General features: G+C 37.2%; 1 protein-coding gene across 2 annotated transcripts in view; it reads right to left on the bottom strand.

The window, feature by feature from the left end:
* The window catches only part of PLXNB2 (plexin B2), a 249495-nt gene that overhangs the window by 7255 nt on the left and 223650 nt on the right, over window positions 1–18590 (bottom strand). For both annotated transcript variants that reach the window (XM_021555245.3, XM_021555246.3), the window contains 11 exons: window positions 17267–17496; window positions 16092–16273; window positions 15270–15336; window positions 15007–15153; window positions 11585–11741; window positions 10473–10573; window positions 9355–9439; window positions 3242–3396; window positions 1519–1679; window positions 794–941; window positions 223–287 (listed from right to left, as the gene is read on the bottom strand). In XM_021555245.3, the coding sequence (XP_021410920.1) occupies window positions 223–287; window positions 794–941; window positions 1519–1679; window positions 3242–3396; window positions 9355–9439; window positions 10473–10573; window positions 11585–11741; window positions 15007–15153; window positions 15270–15336; window positions 16092–16273; window positions 17267–17496 (1498 nt within the window). The remainder of the gene's footprint in view (window positions 1–222; window positions 288–793; window positions 942–1518; window positions 1680–3241; window positions 3397–9354; window positions 9440–10472; window positions 10574–11584; window positions 11742–15006; window positions 15154–15269; window positions 15337–16091; window positions 16274–17266; window positions 17497–18590) is intronic.

Below are 18590 nucleotides of genomic sequence, written 5' to 3' on the forward strand. Positions count from 1 at the left end.
AATAAATCTATTCATCTGTCTGTACAGACAAGAATATGCACTGGGTCCTAATGGAGCTCCATTTCAACTCTGCCAATGCTGCCACCAAGGAGATCTTTAAAATTTGGGTGTAAAATTTTTAATATTTGACAACTGACTTTGACTATATCAGCATTCCCTTTTCCTCTTACATAAGCTTAAAATCCTAACAACCTAATAAGCATGAAAGGAGTTAATACTTACTCTTCCACCATTTTCTTATAGTTAGAGATTTCTTTCGCATAAAGTAATTTATTACTTGGAGAATCCTGAAAAATTTAAAATACAGAAAAAATTAGTTATTTATGAGCATTTAAGAAGCAAAAGAAAGTCAAGAATGTAAGATCAAGCCTTTATATTCAAATACACTTGTGCTTTACAGATCTTAACATTTGGATAGTATTAGATTATTAGATTATAGATAGATAATTTCATAAAAAGATGATTTTTACACATGATATTATTGCTGAGTTTTACAAACGTATCAATGCAAGGTGATAATAAATTATTGGTAAACTTGAAATAATGAGTTTTTAAACATGCTTTTTATAAAAGCAGTTGCTATTTTTTCTTTTTTAAATAGTATCAGTTGGCAGACTACATAGAAATACTGACAGTTCACCAACCTGTTAAGTGGTGAAATGTTAACTTCATTATAAAACTAAAAAGAAACGATCAAGGCTGTATCTCCTCAGAGAATGGGTATTGTCTGTGAGAATGCCCTTTGTCTCGTCAGGCATGAGCATAGTCAGGATGTAGAATGCAAATCACTTACTCTGCTTAATTTGTGCTCTGTTCTTGTGCAAGCATCCATGAAAGTCTGTGCAATGACTGACAAGGAAGCATCCACTACTTCGTGAACATGAACATCAAAGATGAAATGGGGATTTTTCAGTATGTTTACCCAGAATCTAAGAGGAAGGCTACAAAGCAAGGAAAAAGATAAATAATCCTTTTTAAACAATAAATATTCTAAAACAAGAAAATCACATGAAATTAAGTATAGGCTTTGCATTTTCATCTCTTCACAACAGTGATGTTTAATTTTATATTTCAATGTTTATACAAGCTTGTCTGGGTTCCATGCCTGAAAACCAACTCTTTACATCTCTCAGAAAAACTCATATGAGGTCCTGAGTGCCCCAAAGAGCAAGGAAGGATGTATGTGTGGTCAGAGAAACTATCAAGTAGTATGTATGAGATTTTATGATTCAAGAGGTAAATCCAGTCCCATTTACCTCTTGCTTTCCTCTTCTCTGAGGAAAGACAAAAAGTAAAACATGGTAAATCTGCCAGTGACAAGCCCACAGGTAAACTGGTCTCATTTTCTGCCGCTTCTAGGTTTACAGGTAATCTTTTTCATCACACAAACATAGTATCTCAATTCAAATTCTGAGGATTATAAATGAAATTTACTTTGATTTGTGGTAAGAGTGTTAGTATATACCTGGGAATTATACTCCTATTTCTCTGCAATACATGACTCTTTTCATACCATACCTGTTTGTTTTCCAGATGTGAATGGTATCTTCATCCTTGATGTCATGTTTTTCTGCTTGCTCATCAAGAAAGTCAAAGAAGTACTTCACAGCTGGTGGCACCACATGGTTTGAGTTGAGCACACTATGAAAGAAGTCATCTACAAATTGCTGAAGTGTACCCTAAAGGCAAATTTTAAAAAATCAGTTACATTTGTGTTAGAAGCTGAACTCAGCATCTTTTATTCCAATGGACATAAGCCAGTTGCTGTCACTGATGGCTTTTATTCTGAGTGCTAAGAGTGAACAAAAAACAAACAATTTCTTAGAGCAGTGACTTTGTAAACTGCCAACACAGGAAAAACCTTCTAAAGCACAATTTTATGTTCTACACTCAAAGGTTGTGGACTTCACCAGAGATCCTACGGTTTGCACAGAAAAGTGTATCTTCTACTTGACAGAAAAAGCAGAAATTGGTTGCTACGTTCAGGATCGTTGTGCAGATAAAATAATTTTTAGCCACTTTTTAATGGTTTTGCAGCTTTCCAGTTTCTCTAACAGCAGAGCAGTGTTATTTTTACAAAGAGACTGAGAGGAAGAAGTACCAGTAAACATTTTACCCTTTTTGTTTAAGGGCAAGCACATGGGCCTTATCAGACATCCAATCTCACTCAGCTTCATGAGATCCACAGAGCCCAAGGAGTGAGGTGTCCAGAAGGGCTAGATTCTGGGATTCCAGCATCTGCCTGGATCTTAGTAATGGTAACCTCAGAGACCGTCCCCTTGTTTTAGAGAGGACCCTCTTGAGGCCGAATACAGCTCATCTCCAGTCAACTGATTGGCCCTACAGACACCTTTGAAGGGCTGCATCCTCTTTCCAGCCATGACTCCAGCTGACAGCCTCCAAAGAGGGAAGGGACCCAGATGGCAAGGAGCTCTAAGACATTCTGCTTCAGCCAGAACACACAAGTCCCAGGGCTGAGGGGGTAGTTGTGATCTCAGCTGTAATCCCTCACCAACATTTTATGAGTCAGTAAAGCTCCAGACTTCGTAATAATCTATAAAATGACTATTGGGAATACAAAGCAGTGGCTTTATTAACAGAAGAAAGGCATGCAAGTATGTTTTTGGCTCTTCATCCTGAGTGTATGTCATCTATCCGAAGACTTTCCTTTATATCCACTTCCATGCTTGGACAAGTGGCCTTAGCTGGAGCCAGACTGACTTCATTTTCACAAAAGGAGCCTGGCTTTGTCATCATGAAACACCTTATTCTAAATTCTAATTCTTTCTCCAAGGAGAAGTGTTTAAAAAAATTATTTTGTTCATTATCAATTCTGAAGTATAGGCACAAAAAATACTCTAAAAATACTATTATTATTTGGAAACTTCTTTTTTGGGTTTTACTAGAACATTGACCACATCCAAGAACAGGGAAATATAACAGGAAATATAGGAGTTTATAAAGCATTCAGTACAAAAGAAAACCCAACAAAGTATTTTATCTAAACAGGTGGTACAGAGCAGAATATCTGTCTTTGTCTTGCAAGGAAAATCCTTCTTTAGCAAACACGTAATCATGGCTCTCAGCTTTGATCAGGAGTTGTACATTATCTCTTTCCCAGTAATGTTCCTCATATTAATCACTTGAAGCCTTGAACACCAGCTTGTATGTACATGACACATATTCCAAATTGCCAACTAACACATGACTAAAGTGTAACTACAACACAGCTGAGCCCTACCTTCACAGAAAGAAGTCTGGTCAGGTAGATTTCTGTAATAGCTTTGGTCCTCTCTTTTTCTTTCACACTGCCCCGCTTTGATTTACCTTCATCCATTTCATCCACTGGCCGGACTAGATGCCATACCTTATTTTCATCTTCCAGGAGTGCATGCCCTAGAAGCAGTAATTGCAAGAATTATAAAAACACCCAATCCCAAAACAGCAACATAAAAGTAATCATATACATATATACATGTTCCCTATCATTAACATACCTGTCCTCTTGCCAAGGGGATCTAGATTACTCTGTTCCTGTCCAACATATACAACTCAACTACTAAATGTTCAGTGGCAGAGAGCTGAAAAAACTTGCTGATATCAAAACCAAAGGGAGAGGAAAGACTCACACAATAGGAAAACTTCTATTTGGTCATTGTCCTGGTTCAACCTAGGACAGGGATAATTTTTGCAGTAGCCAGGAGGAGTCATGGCTGGGACACAGAGGTTCTGTATCACCTCATCTCATTGTCACAGGTGGGGAGAAGAGAGTCTCCTCTGGGGAGAAGGGGTTCCTTCCAGTGATGTAAGTGTGGAGGAACAGTGGGGTAATGCAAGTTTCAAGCTGGAGGGAGCAGTGGGAGTAGTATAACTCTCACTGTAGCATAGATAGCATAGACGGAGCAGCCAGGTACTGTCTGTTTTGGGGGTTTCCATGGTGAGCAATAACGTTTCTTTTCTTATATCCACTGACATTAGTTTCCTTTTCTCATCTCTTTGCTGTTTCAGGTAAATTGTTGTTATCTTAACCTATGATTTTTTTTGTGCCTCCCATTGTCTTCTCCATCCCACTGCAGGGGAGGGAGAGGTGGAGGGGGAAGTAAGCAAGCAGTGCATGGCTTGGAGTGGTAGAAGACTAAATTGGATAATACCTTTCCTAAATCATGACAGTCATGTAAACACTGTATATGTATGTTTTGAGGTTCACACAATTAAGTTATTTTCTTCTTTGTGAATTCACAAAGACATGATCAAGTTATAGAATCTTAGCTAGATCTGACCTCATAACCACCACAGAAATACAAATTGCAGCCTACTCCTGGTACAACTTTTTCTCTAGGTAACACCATTACAATTCACATCTTTACCCCAGTTGCTGAGGTGAAAATATGGTACCTCAGTTCAAACCTTCCTTTTATCAGCATTTGATAAGCACCACTTGACTTTGTAGCTGAGTGGAAGAAAAATACATCTCTGAGATGTCATGAACTCCAGCAGCCAGAGATAATAACTGAAGCAAATTAATATACATTATAATAAGATTTAAAAAAAAATTTGTTTGTCAGCATTCATAGTTTAAACCAGAGGGAGAGACTCACATCAAGTCTGTTACAATAAAGGAGAAACAGGAGTAAGCACTTGGATGATAATGGATGGTTACAGTGCCTCATTGTGCTACCTGGGGCTTGGCCCTGCACCCTGGACCAACGATCACACAGTGGATAAAAGCAGGTTTTGCACTTTGACATCACATTATTGTTCAGACAAACTCCATACCTAAAGAGATTCTACAGACAGTTCTAAAAGAGATGATAAAATTGTTTTAACTTGCCATTAATAGTCCTTGAAAAGGATTCCTGTGTCACTTTCTAATCTCTTGGTTTTGTTTGTTCTTCCTTTAATTCCTGAACTTTTGCATCTACTTGGCATAGTGCCTACAATCAATGGTGATTTTCCAGTGGAAGTTATTGAATCAGTACATTTAAAATCATTGACATCTTAAAAATATGGAAGTTATTTTTCCCATAAAAATTGTGATTCAGCCCCACTGTACAAATTATTTTGCATTCTGCTAAGTTTTATGCCTTAATATGCACCTCTAACATAACTGAATCCCAGTTACAGCACAAAATATCAGTTTTTAATTGCATTAACTTTGACCATAATAGTTAATTAGCTAAGTTCCTCAACAGTTACATTGAATTTCCCAGTTTGCATGTACATTCAATATTTTACATCACAGGGGAAAATAACATTTAAGAGTAATCTGGCTAAGCCAACACTTTTGCTTGAATCTACTTTATATATTCTCATGAAAAGCATTAGTTATGCAGTCTACTGGGACATTTACTTCTTTTTAACAAGGTAGGGAAGAAATATAAATCCCACATTAAATCACATTGTCCTTTGAGAGTCCTTAATTCAACTTGAAGTTCATGTGAATGAAGTCAGAAGAAATAGAAGCATGACTTTATTTTGAAGCAGTTGTGATTTCACAATAGATGCCATTCATGGCAATCATCTCTCTGTACTGTAAAAGTACTGCTGGGCATGAAGTATGGAATTTCTTTTGCAATCCCAGTTATTTACTTTTGGAAATTAAGAGATCAAATCATACAGTTAGACCAGAAGCTATATTCCAGCCTTATGTCAGTTGTTTGGTACACTCCTGCTTCCTCCTTTGAATCAAAGGAATTTATTCTCTCTTTGCCCTCCTGATGGTATATGGTCCAGTTTAACTTTGGACAGAAGAGGAAACAGCTAAAGGGGTTTCCACTGAGATCACTGGCTCTTACATGCAGCTGAGTTTGTTCTGTGTTTGTTTAGCAACAGCAGAATTGGTTACTATTGCAATAGTAGTTATTTCATAGGAAAGGAAGGATCAAGAGACTACAGCTCAACCAGATGAACTACTGCGACCTGAAGATCTCACTTCATGGCTATAAATAGCAAGAAAGAGGAAGAGAAATTCAGAATGTGGACCAACAAAACATGTTAGCAATATGGTTGCTAAGAGAAAATAATAGTTCTATGAGATAATATTTTCCTCAGTGGGAAAGTAGGAAGTGAAAAAAATAAAAGATAGGGGGAAATACCTCCTTTCTATCTCCTTAGTCACACTAAGCATCAAGCTGTAAGTAGGAAGAAGATTGTGTCCAGGGTGTCAAAACCTTCCCCCGAGCTCTTTGTCTTCGCCCTTAGGCATTCTTTGGCCAATATAAAATAATTATTGGGATGTTGGGGGAGTGTTAATGGCAAAAATTGCCTGTGCTGACTAATTACAGTGGTAGGAACCATGATGTGAACATCAGCCCCTTTCCTCTTGTGCGACCTGCAGCAAATTATCTTCCTTCCAGTCTCCCCTACCTCGTGAATACTGTTCCATGGAGATGGAGGAAAGGCTCCTCTAACAGATCTGCTAATTAGTACTTCTGATCTGCAACCCTGTGTCTATTTTTATTCATAATTAAAAGAGGAAAAAAAAACACCCAACAAAACAAACAAAAAACCCCCAAAACCTAGTATCAAGGAAAAAACACCCAAAATAAAAGAATGTGTTATTTTGGTTTATAGTTCAGTACAGAAATACTAGTATGAAACCACTGGAACCATTCTCCTTTTTGATACAAATTAGTAACTACATTTATTGTCTCCAGAAGCAAAAGATGCTGCATTTAATTTGTCACAATCTCCAGCTTCCAGTGTCTTCCTGTTAAAAGCTCTGAATAAAAGCAGCACAGAAGCAATGCCAGGAGTTAGAGCAACATCTCTGAACATGGTTTTACATTTTCAGTCTGTGCAAAGCCTCCTACTTTGGCTGACAGTCAATGGCTTCAGCTGACACTTCTCAGTGCAAAAGGTGCAAGTTAATGAGACTGCATGAAAGGAAAGTCACTTCGTCACAAGTCTCATTCATAGTCAGGATAGGATTTCTGTTTATTCAAACCTTGTAAACCCCTGTGCCATATAAATGTGCATATGTGGGAGGGGAAGCCTCTGATCCTCTCCTCTCCCTTTTATACACAGTGTCTCACAAATCGTGGTCACAGCAGGCTCTCACTTTGTACCAGCTTTGTAACATTTTATAGCTTTCCAACAGAACAAGTTGGCACCAGATAGCTCTGAGGACCTTACAGGGCTAAAAAAAAATGGGTAGCTTGGCATGAAACACTGTCATTTCAAATTTGTACACTACCATAGTGCAAGACAGGTGTAGAGAGAAACATGGTGAAAGCTGTTAGCACTTGATACTTTGGGATCTGAATTCTCTCCAGACTTTTTTCTAACATACAAGAGCCCTGTGTAACAGCACTGTCCCCAGAAGTCTGCTTTTCTGCTTCAATTTAGTATGCCACACAGATAATTAATGAATTCACCTTGGAGTACAGATTATGCTTGTTCAAACAGCTTCATCATACTGAATAATATTGAATAATTGCAGAGAAGGAGGAAAGGAAAAAACCTAACCCAAGAAAAAAAGAAAAACACGTGATCTTCTCCTCTAGTGCCTGCCACAGGGTTAGAGAGGTGAGGAAGATGAAGATTGGCAGTGCAGAACAGAAGGTTGACCACTATTCTACGTCAAGAAAGCAAAACAAGTTAAGGGCACCACCAGGCTCCATTCACAGTCCACTCCACTTATTTAGAAGTGAGGTGACTATAGCCCCACCTACAAGTGCAACCAAACTGAACAGGGACTAGGAATAAGCACCTGGCTGCACTCCACTGCATTCTATATTAAACTGGATGGCTTTTTAAGTTAACATGCTGGGTTGGCACCTGCTGTGACAGAACAATCACTGCTTAGCCACCTATACCAAGCACTTGGAGTAAAGGGTGAGGATAGCAGCAGCAGTGTAGACATGACCATTAGGAGACTCTTTCTGGTGCAACATAGTCTCAAAAGAAAGAATTCAGGAGGACAGAGTAAAAAGTAAGCAGTAAGTAATTCTGCCCATCTTAATTTCTTGTCCAACACTCCAAACAAATGAAAGTCTGAACCCTTCTGCTAAATAGTGATATACGTCAGAGATATCACTGAGACCCATCTTTTTGAAAAATGTATATTTCTGGCATATTATTTCCAACCTGTTTAACTGCACAGCCCTCTAAATGTATTAAATATAAGATCAGTAAATCTGTTTAAAGGAATGAAACTATTAGGTAGTAATGGCCTTTGCAATCAGTGCTAGAGAGAAAAGCATATAAAATGAGTTCATGGGAGGAAGAACGATCTCAACAATTATTGTTCCATAAATCTAACTTCTACCTTATGTAAAATAACTGAATATAAGAATAAAAGAACCCCAGAGAAATGGAACATCTGAAGTCAGTAAAGGAAATACATGTGACAAAGAACATATATTCACAAGTAAATACTGCCATAAAAATCTGAGAGCATTCAAGGCTGTAATAGATATTGTGTCTCAAGATATTTTGAAATATAGAAAATTGTTCTAGACAGAATACTAACACACAAAAATAAAAGCTTTTAAGATGGGATGTAAGCTAACAGGTTGTCTTCTGTGTTGCGAAGTCCAGCATACTCTAGCAGACAGCAATACAAGAATTATGCAGCAGATGCATTAGTGATGTGAAAGAAACATTACAAGGAAATTCCTGATGCTCACTTACAGAGGATTGAAAACCTCAAAAAGAGCAAAGGAATTGTGAAAAATGGTGCATCTAATAAAGAGACAAAATGCATGGAATTATCAAAGTCAAATAAAAAGCCCTGGGATAAAACAAGTTAGCATAGCTGGTGAAACATCACTCATAAGGAAAGGAGACACAAAATCTGAAGGTACAGAAATGAGTTTGCAAGGCAACACAGTTGTAACACATACCACCAAAAATTACATCATATTCATTATGTCACAGACAGGGGGGCTAGTCTCCACTGTAGTTCATCTAGAACACTGCATTTAATTTTCAGTCTAGTAAGAAGTGAAAGAAATTTTAAGAGGAAATGTGAATAAAGGCTGAAGAAAAGAGAAAAAGAGATAAAGCTCTGAAAGTTGAAATGTACAGTTTGACTATAGATGTAGTGTGATTGAAAAACAAAATATGGAAGGGAATGTTTAAATAAGAGTGCTTTCTATTAAGTTGGCATTTGGACTCACATCAATTATCATTAAAATCCTAGGGTTTAATATATTATATTTTATAATGAAGGAAAAGAAAACCAGTTCAAGTGTACAGTGGGTAACACACAACAAATAAACCCTATATAGTCTAGTAGGAAATATCTAACTCCATGGAAGTGCTTGATAAACAAAATCAAAATGGCAGCATCACCCTGTGGGTTTGGACATCTGGTCATCTTGGGAGGTAGGGAAGCCAGAAGACACTTACTTTCCCCTGGGACATCTTGCTGATTATCCTCTGGCTGCTGGGAAATACCCATTTTTGATAAGATGAGTGTGGCACCATCTCGGACCTTTGAAAATTGAAACACAGAGATATTCTGTGAAAGAACCACATGCTACTAAACCTCTTTCTTAAACTGTAAACTGGGATTTCTGTGATTGGTTGTAGGGAATCTATGACAAATGCTACCCTTCCTAGGCTTCTTGGGCAACTGGCTCTGCAATTCAGAACAGACTCCCTCCCACTCTCTAAGATACCATCAACACCTCCTCTGAGATTACTGAAATATCAGGAGCATCTTCAAGGCTTAAGTGGTTCCTCATGGGTGCCCTTTGGACAAAGATGGGGTCTGTCATGAAGAATCAGACCTGCCTGTGTTCTCAGGGAAAACTAAACCAATCTCTTTTCCAATCAGGATTAACTGTTGTTAGAAAGCAATAAATAGCATAAAAAGAAAAGACAAGTGGATTACAAGTGTGTGGTAGAGTGCACAGTATGAAACCTAAAACGGACAATACAATAACATTATCATCTGCTCTCCTGACAGGGCTTTTGAACAAACCAGACCAACTCAAAATCTATTTAGCAGCACAGCAAGGACAAAGACAAGTCTCAGGGGTAAGAAGTGGTGGATAAAAGAAAATATTAATATGAGACCCAGCAAAAAGTTGAATGTTAAAAACAGAATTTGGATTTGGATACTTTAATGTTGAGGAAACCAAGGTACTGGCATTTAGGTTTTGTGTTTTTATATAAAATGCAGAATGTCTAGACCCAGCCTTTCACAGTCCAAACCTTTTACTGAATAGACCCAGACCCATGTTTTTCTTTTGATTCTTTATCAGAGAATCATAGAATGGTTTGGGTTAGAAGGGACCATCAAGATTTCCAACTCCCCTGCCATGGGGAGGGATACTTTCCACTAGACCAGGTTTCTCAGAGCCCCTTCTAGCCTGGCCTTGAGCCCTGCCACGCATGGGGTATCCACAACTTCTCTGGGCAACCTGTATGTACCACTGAAATTTCTCTATAAACAAATAAAGATTTTATTTATTACAAGAAAACAAGTAACAGGTGTGAGCAACATTTTTGAAACACCTTACATTGTAATGCATTAGTGTGTTGATACGTTTCCATCTGCCATCTCGTTGGGATGTCAAATCCAAGTCTGAGAGGATCTGGGCAGTAGAACCTGGACGCCATTCTAAGGGGTAATTAAAATGAGAAAAACAGTTTTTACCATGTGCAAAACTAACTGCTCCAAGAAAGTTTCACAGACCCACTGACACATTGTGCAACATCAAAAGAAGTAATGTCTCAATGTGTTTCTTATTGCTTAATAATTTGGTCTTTATTCCAGAAGTTTGCATGAATTATTTCTAACCATGCATATGACTTCTGATTGTCTTCATTAAAAACTTAAATTTCTTCTTAGAGAATTCAATAAATATATATAATAAGATCTGCTATCGGTTCAAAACATTATGAAATAGAAAAGACATTTTTAGGGGATTTACTAGGATTTTCTGAAATGAAAGAATTCAGTCTTCTACTTTCACATTAATGCAGTAATGAAAATACTGAAAAAATATTAGTTGGAGCTTTAGTTCTAAGTTTATTAGGCCTTTTAAGGAACACTATTTCTTTTTTATTTTGTCAAGAAGAGAACAGCTATTTTGAAAGCCTTCAAGGAGGATGAATTTCAGAGACTAAGTGGTACATCATCTCCTAAAAGTGCAGTTCCTGTAAGTTATAATTCTTTTGAATAACCATCATTAAGGCAGCTAAAAATCAGTACCAGTTTCTGAAATTGCATCATTACTTCTCCATCAGTTAATTATCCATGCTGTCATTATCACATTAATTAGTACCTGAGATACTGACTCTGTCAGACATGAATTCATTTGTGCCAATAGTCATTAACAGCTCTTGCAATGCTGATGACAATATCCCAAAACTTTAGGAGTCAAAAAAACCTAACTCATAAGAAAACATTAATTTTTAAAGCATATTCAGATTGCTGCAAAATGCTGTATTTTTGCATTCAGCTGAACATGAATTGAGCTTTAAAAAAAAAAAAAACAACACCAAAAAACAAGCAACAAACCAAACCATAACCAAGCAATAAAATCCTCTTATAGACATTTTTTCAGAAAATAGAAAGTCACACAACAGATCTCATCTGTTCAATATAGTATCACAAGTAACTACATACCAAGAACTACGCTGTCAGCTTTTGGCCACTGAGAACACGGCAGATTTCTATATACTTGGTCTATTATCTTCTCCTTTACTTGTGATATGGTATCACAGTTCAGCACTTTCACAGGTATGGAATCATTTCCTCCCTCTTGCACATATACATTAACTGTCTGTGAAGAAAAGAATGTACAGTGTTATTAAGGCAAATCAGTGCTGAATTACTTGTGAATCTGTTATTCTGGGTGATTTAAATGCAAACAGTATCTGAAATTCACCAAGCAATGGCTATTGCACAGCAAAACACATTTGCAATGGGAGTATGAATTATTTGAAGGATCTTTTGCTGTTATGCAGCCAACCAGCTATCATAAATTCCAGTTAATTTCTTCCACTACGACAAGACATCAAAGATACATAGTCGATTTAGTAATGTCTAATATGCAAATATTATTAAGTCTTGGGAGTTTATTAAAGAGAAACATGCAAGAACAAAGCAGTTGGACCACTGACTCACATTTAACCTGATAATCCTAAAATATATTATAAACTGCCAAGTATTGCAGTGCCCACATTTAATGAGTTCCCAATAATAATTTGAACTGTACTATGTTGAACTCCTAGAATATTATGTGCTTTTGCCTTCCTTTATGCTTTCTTCATGGCTCTGGTTTTAAAGATGAGCAGACTACTTCTGTACATATGGTAATTTAACATGGCTCAACTGATGTGCAGTGAGTAATTCAGCTCTCCAAACTTTCCTTCCTGTTACCAGCTGTTCATTAAACACACACACACATACACATATGTATGTACATATAAAAGTAATTTCTATCATCTTATGTGTTTGAATACCTCATTTACTGCCTACTGTTGTCCTAGTAACTAATAGCTCCAGGGAATACACCTAAGTAGCTTATGCTAGCCCTAGCATTTTAACTATTACTGTTTTCTGATAGTATTGACATAGTTTTCTTAATATTAAAGAGAATTTATTGAAAGCCTGTCATTTGTTAAATCTAGAATGACTTTTTTGAAAGAAGCTTTGCTATCTAAGTGTCAGTTTCAATATAGACAAAAGAAAATAAGAAAACCATGGACAGAATACCTTCCCAGAAGGAAAAAAATATCAAAAAACCCAAATAGATACTATGAAAAGCCTCTTTCTTTCACTAGCTGAATTGGTATTACAGCTCAGAGCCTTGTGGATCTTTTGCCAGTCAAATAACTTAGGAGGCCAGGCACATGTGAAGCACTGCAGCTGTCAGATACATGTAGTCCTGCCAACCATAATGCCTGAATTTATCACATCAAACCTCGGAAATAAACTTGCATAGGTGGTATTTTGAAAAAGTGAAGAAAAGCTGTGCCATACGGCAGTCAAATTAAACATGATTGCACTGTCCCTTGACAGAACACTCAAACTAATCATGAGATTTCACCTTCCTTTTCCTATTAGCTTTATGGTAATTAGACATGATTTTGCTGCTGGTTCAGTATGCAGCATGTCAGTGTAACCAGTGATGCAAAACAGATTCGTCTTTTAAGTAAGAACAATTAGAGAGCAGACAACTGCTCTATGCTGTACTTACCCACCTTGTCTCACTTTCAGGTAGAAGCGAAGGAATTAACTCATGCTTTAACCTACATTGGTGCACAAATGCTTCCTAACTGTTCAGAATTACCACAACATGATCATCATGCCAAAGATCCACAAAACTAATGGCAATAGTACCCCCTCCATAATCTTTTACTATATATATATATATATATATATATATATATATATATATATATATATATGCGCATATACATACATCTCATCAACTTCCATGCATGCACATACATAAAATATTTATTTGATGGGAAATCTGTAAGTCTGGACCAAATACTGCTACTGTACAATGTTATAATGTTTAATATCTAGCTAATATGCATGTTGTGCCCGCATCTGATTGCACTCATGAGTTTTCTTCTTCACACTGAGTCACAGAGCTTAATTGCAGGCTCTTTTTTTAAATGAAAAGAAACAGACCAAATAAAGAATTATTGCCATTAAGACTTACATGATGTACAGTGCAAATAAATTTTGTTTTCCATATGCAACAGAAATTATAGCCAGCATTGCCAATCAGTGTGTTTTCTGTGGGGGCACTTATAAAGATGGTACCTAAACTAATCCCCAAAAATCAGGTGAACTTAAAATTTCTTCTTGCCCAACACATTCTTCATCCAGCTACTCTAGGTCACAGTCTGATGACTCCATGAGTGCAAGTCCTACAGAACTTTTCTCCCATCAGCATCCTTTCAGAATACATGAAATGGTGATTTTTTCCCCCCAGCACAGCTTTTTACTAATTTTCTTTTCCATGCTGCATATATGTCACTGCATCTTTCTCAGTTTAGGACAACTACAAATAACTCCTAACATGTCAATAAAAAAGAAGGTAGAAAGGAAAAAAATATAATGAGTTTCTCTCTGAAGGACAGTCTGCGCATCTTTCATGTTCACTACACTGTACCCTGAAGAAAACCAGCAAAGACTGTCAGAAAGAGTAAAACTAGGTTTTACACTCCCTGACAACTAAAGAGTGGGATGCTTGAGTTTTTCCAAAAGGACAGTGATTCTGTGTTCTGGAGTATGTTGGAAAACTGGTGGAAATTTCTGACAGTGAACAGAATTAAATTAAAGTAGAATTCATAATAGAAAAGAATTGGACCATGGCACTGGTGATCAGATACAGGGGTGGGGTGAGTTCAGAGGGGGAGTTCCCTTGCCAGGAATTTCCATTTCTTCCCACTTGAAACAACTAACACAGGTCTCCAGAACTGGCTGTAGAGGCACTGTAGGGAATTAATTTCCTGAGAGGAAATAAACAACTTTCAATGCCAGTTGGGCTGCCCACGTTCAGGAGATCTTGACTCACACAGGAAAAAATGCAGAAAGAGGTTCATAAAGTGTTCTGGAGATTGCAGAGCCATCTCACAGAACTGCAGAGGAGCACAATTTGGTATACTAATAAAATGATCTCTAAAACAATATTCAATATGTTGATTAGCAGCAATCGCAAGGGAGAAAAACTGAAGTTCAGTCATAATGGCAGTGCAAGAATTCTACAAAAATCAATTGCCAATGAATTTAGATGAGAAAAGGGGAGGAGCCAAACATCCTGACCACTTTTCACACCAACTGAAAATTATGAAAGGGATTTATTGAAATGCATTTTGCACTGACAGGACTCAAATTTTACTTTAGAAGATACTTTATAATTCTGTTTTCCTGCTTGGAGACTTGTTTTGGTCAAACTATTGGCAATCCTGCCCATGACCAGAATTTCTATGCAGTTCACCGTAGTCCAGAAAACTGTGTACAGATGTAACTGCATAGGAATTAATTTAAAAAAAAAAGAATTAATCTATTAGTCATGCCTTACTTACCAGCTGTGTGTACTCTACATCATCTCCCAGTAAGCCTGTGTCATTCAGTGTATACTTTGCTTTCTTCAGTACAGCATCCACTGGGCCTTTTTCTACTTGGTGTTTGATAGCCTTGAACAATTTATAAAGAGGTTCCCCAGCATTGTCCTGTGCAAAGGAAAGGAAATGAAATAAAGCAAAATCAAAAGACATACTCAGTACAGCTTTTTTAAGTATTACTGATTAGAAAAAAGAACCCACAGGCAACAGACTTCAACTCTTACCTTGAGGTACTGATATAAACAAATAGACATCCAGTTAGACAACATTCTCTCAACAACTGTTTCAGATCTGAAAAAAAAGAAACAACCCTGAATATAGTATGGGTACTTAATGACAAGGTTAAAAAAAACCAAACCACTGCTTCCTTGAAATATAATATTTTTACATGCTTAAATGCACTCAGTCTCCTAATGCAATGATTTCCCTATAGAGTCTTGAAAGAGTATACTTGCTTTAGGATAAGTGCTTTGTATTGCTCATCATTCCTGAGTAGGTGCCTTCATCTCACTCCTGAAAAGCACACATCCTTTATTCAAAATCTTAAATTGGGTCTATGCTGTGAGAGCTAAAAAATTAACCCAGTTGTGCAGTTACTAGGAAACAACCTACAGATTACAAAACTACAACATACACAGAGCAAGATCTATTGAAATTTATTGGGAATAATGGCTGGGTTAAAACACTAGAGCAAGCCCTCACTGAATGCACAATGCAGCTGATTATGTGTGCTCATTATGGAGGTGATGTGTGGTATAAATTCTAGATAATTTCAAATAAAGTTAGATTAAAAAGCAAATTAAATGTTCAGTGTGGTATTTCAAAGTAAGTTGGTGTTTCTACCCTGCAGTATTTGAATAAGCAGTCCTGTCCAGCATCCTGGTGGTGCCTTCCACAGCTGCTCCTGGTGGGCTTGTCTTGCTAATATGCTTGGGCAAGTTATTTCTGATTTTACAGATAGCTGGCATTTCACCACAGTCACAACACAAAAGAAACACATTTACAGAAAGCCAGAGACATAAAGAAAATATGACAATCATTCAAACCTTCTTAGCATCAGCTTTGGGTTTTTAGCCACAACATACTGCTCCATCAGTTCTAAGAACAACGTCCTCATGATGTCAGTGTAGTATTCTAGTTTTCCATGTAAAGCGACAGTCAGTAAAGATGCAAAATACACTTTAGCTCGAGCAGAGAACTCCCTTTGGTTTTCCAGCGTGTGAATAAACTGAAAAAGAAAACAAATGTAAAATGAAGTCAGATTACAGGTTTCTGAAGAACCTCAACACTTGTCTGCACTAAGAAGACAAGCAGTATTATTTTGATATTAAATCTCCTAAGCGCTGAATCAAAGTTTTCAGAAGTTTGAAAGAACTTATATGAAAATGTTGCCTAAATTTTGATTTTAGATACACAATGTACTGGACTGACCTAAGAAATGCTTATATACTTCTCTAAAAGCTTATTTAAAAAGGATGCGTTAATTAAATGTAAAATAGTGTTCTGTGACAATTTTAAAAGAGAAAATCAACTCCCCTCTCCTCCAAATTCCCATTCCTTTCACATCAAATTACAAAGACACTAATGTAAGCACACCTGTAAATGTGCTCTCATCTTCCATGAACTCTAATTCTACCATTAACTAGCTCAGCACTAGATTCTCATTAAATAAAAAAAAGAGAAAAAGCTAGAAGTCTAAATCTATACTTAGGTGTTTGACAATGAGCTTCAGTTTTTGAGAGTGAGCAATTATAAGTCTCTTTAGAGCAGCCGTGAGCACTCATCAATCTTGTTGAATAGGCCACTTGAGGAGCTTCTACCTTCATTGGGGCAGAGATTCTGGAAGATGGCTGTCCACAGGTGACTCCTGTGAGGAGCCAGGATCCATTGTGATCAGCACTTTCTGATCACATTTCTTAAAAGGCTAAACTAAATTTGTAACACCAGTTTTTATGCTAGATTTGGAAATACCTCCTTTTGACAACCACTGCAATGTTGACTAACTCCATATTACATAGCCTGGCATAGAAATGTGAGATCCAATAGGAAACTCTGGCTGTGATGCCACATATTTGCAGTGGTTACTGTGAAATCAGAACCATATGAAAATCACTTATTTTTATTAATTTTTGTTCAGTTGTGCTTGCAAACCTGCTGTCTTGCACAGATACACACAGGTATGCCTAGCTGAGAGACAAGGCGCATCTGCTTCAGTACTCACGTTAATGAGAAATGATTTGCTGTTGAGGAGGTTGGAGAACTGGTACAAAGCCTGCTCCACGGTCTGGCGCCTGGCCTCAGGAATATCCAGCTTTCCTGTAATCATCACATCTTTCTCTCCATCTTTGGAGGGCAAGAAGAAGACTCTGTCTGTGTATGTTTTGTAGTCCAGTACTGGAATTCCAGCTTCGTTGATATCATTTGTCTGATCCTCCATCTCTATCATCAGATCTGCAATATGCAATGCAGTTTAATGGTTCAGTTTAAAAATTCTGCAGGTTTTTTAGGCAATACAAACTCTTTGAGTGCCTTGTAATAGTGAAAAAGAAACTCAGCAGAAAAAACTTATTTCATCTCACATTTTCTCTTGCTATTTTTAACAATCATCCTATTAACTATAACCACAGCTAATCCTATGGTGACCTGAGGATAACTGCCTTTAGCACTGAGAGTTTTCTTGTTATTGCTTAGCTGTAAAAGGGCCTTTATGGTGTCTGAGTTCATATAGATGAATGTAGGATTATAGTACAGAACTAGAAAAAGGCATTGCAATATTTTTTCTCTTGTTTTGGTTTTATTTTTCTTTTTTTTCCAATCCATATTCTATACCCTCTGAGTCTAATTAGTACAGAAAGTTATTTTAAAAACATAGCAATCCAGGAAAGAGAGGTTTAAAGTATAAACCAAGCTAATTTAATAGAAAGGAAGGGGATGGCAGAAAGGAAAAAGGTTAAATGATTCACTGAAATGGATGGAAATATTTCTGTGGGACTCAAAAGCCTGAAGTTTTTAAAAGGGGCAAAAATTAGAGAATCATCCTTTGGAACATCTACTCTAGCTGAAGGCTGTCCAATTACCCAATACTGCAGACTGATTGGAACACCATATTAATCAATATAGTGACCTACTGTCTCAGTTTTATTGCTCTTACTCATTCATTTGCCTCTTTATTTTATAGCGTTCATCAAAGGTGAGGGACAAAGATTCTTCTTGTTTCCCTCTGAGTGGTAATAGAAATTCCTTCCTGCTGTCCCCTTCCTTGGCTCTGTTCTTGTGTATTTTAGAGAGCTTGCACTTTCTACTGTTGACATTATAGTTTCAGAGTATGGAACCAGAATATGTTTTGACTTCAGTGTTTCATTTAACTGTAAGTCAAGGTGTATGTAGTTTAGGAACTGGATTACTCCTTGGATGTGTATTCTATTCCCCCAGTGCTTGCACTTTGTGGAACAGAGAGGAAACTTTCAACCCAACAGGTAGCAGGAATGTGTAACTCTCTACTCTTGCCCCAGCAAGAGAAAGGTACCTTCTCCTTTCAGAAATGG

The sequence above is a fragment of the Lonchura striata genome, chromosome 1A (assembly GCF_050655825.1).
Source record: "Lonchura striata isolate lonStrDom1 chromosome 1A, ASM5065582v1, whole genome shotgun sequence".
Taxonomy (NCBI): Eukaryota; Metazoa; Chordata; class Aves; order Passeriformes; family Estrildidae; genus Lonchura; species Lonchura striata.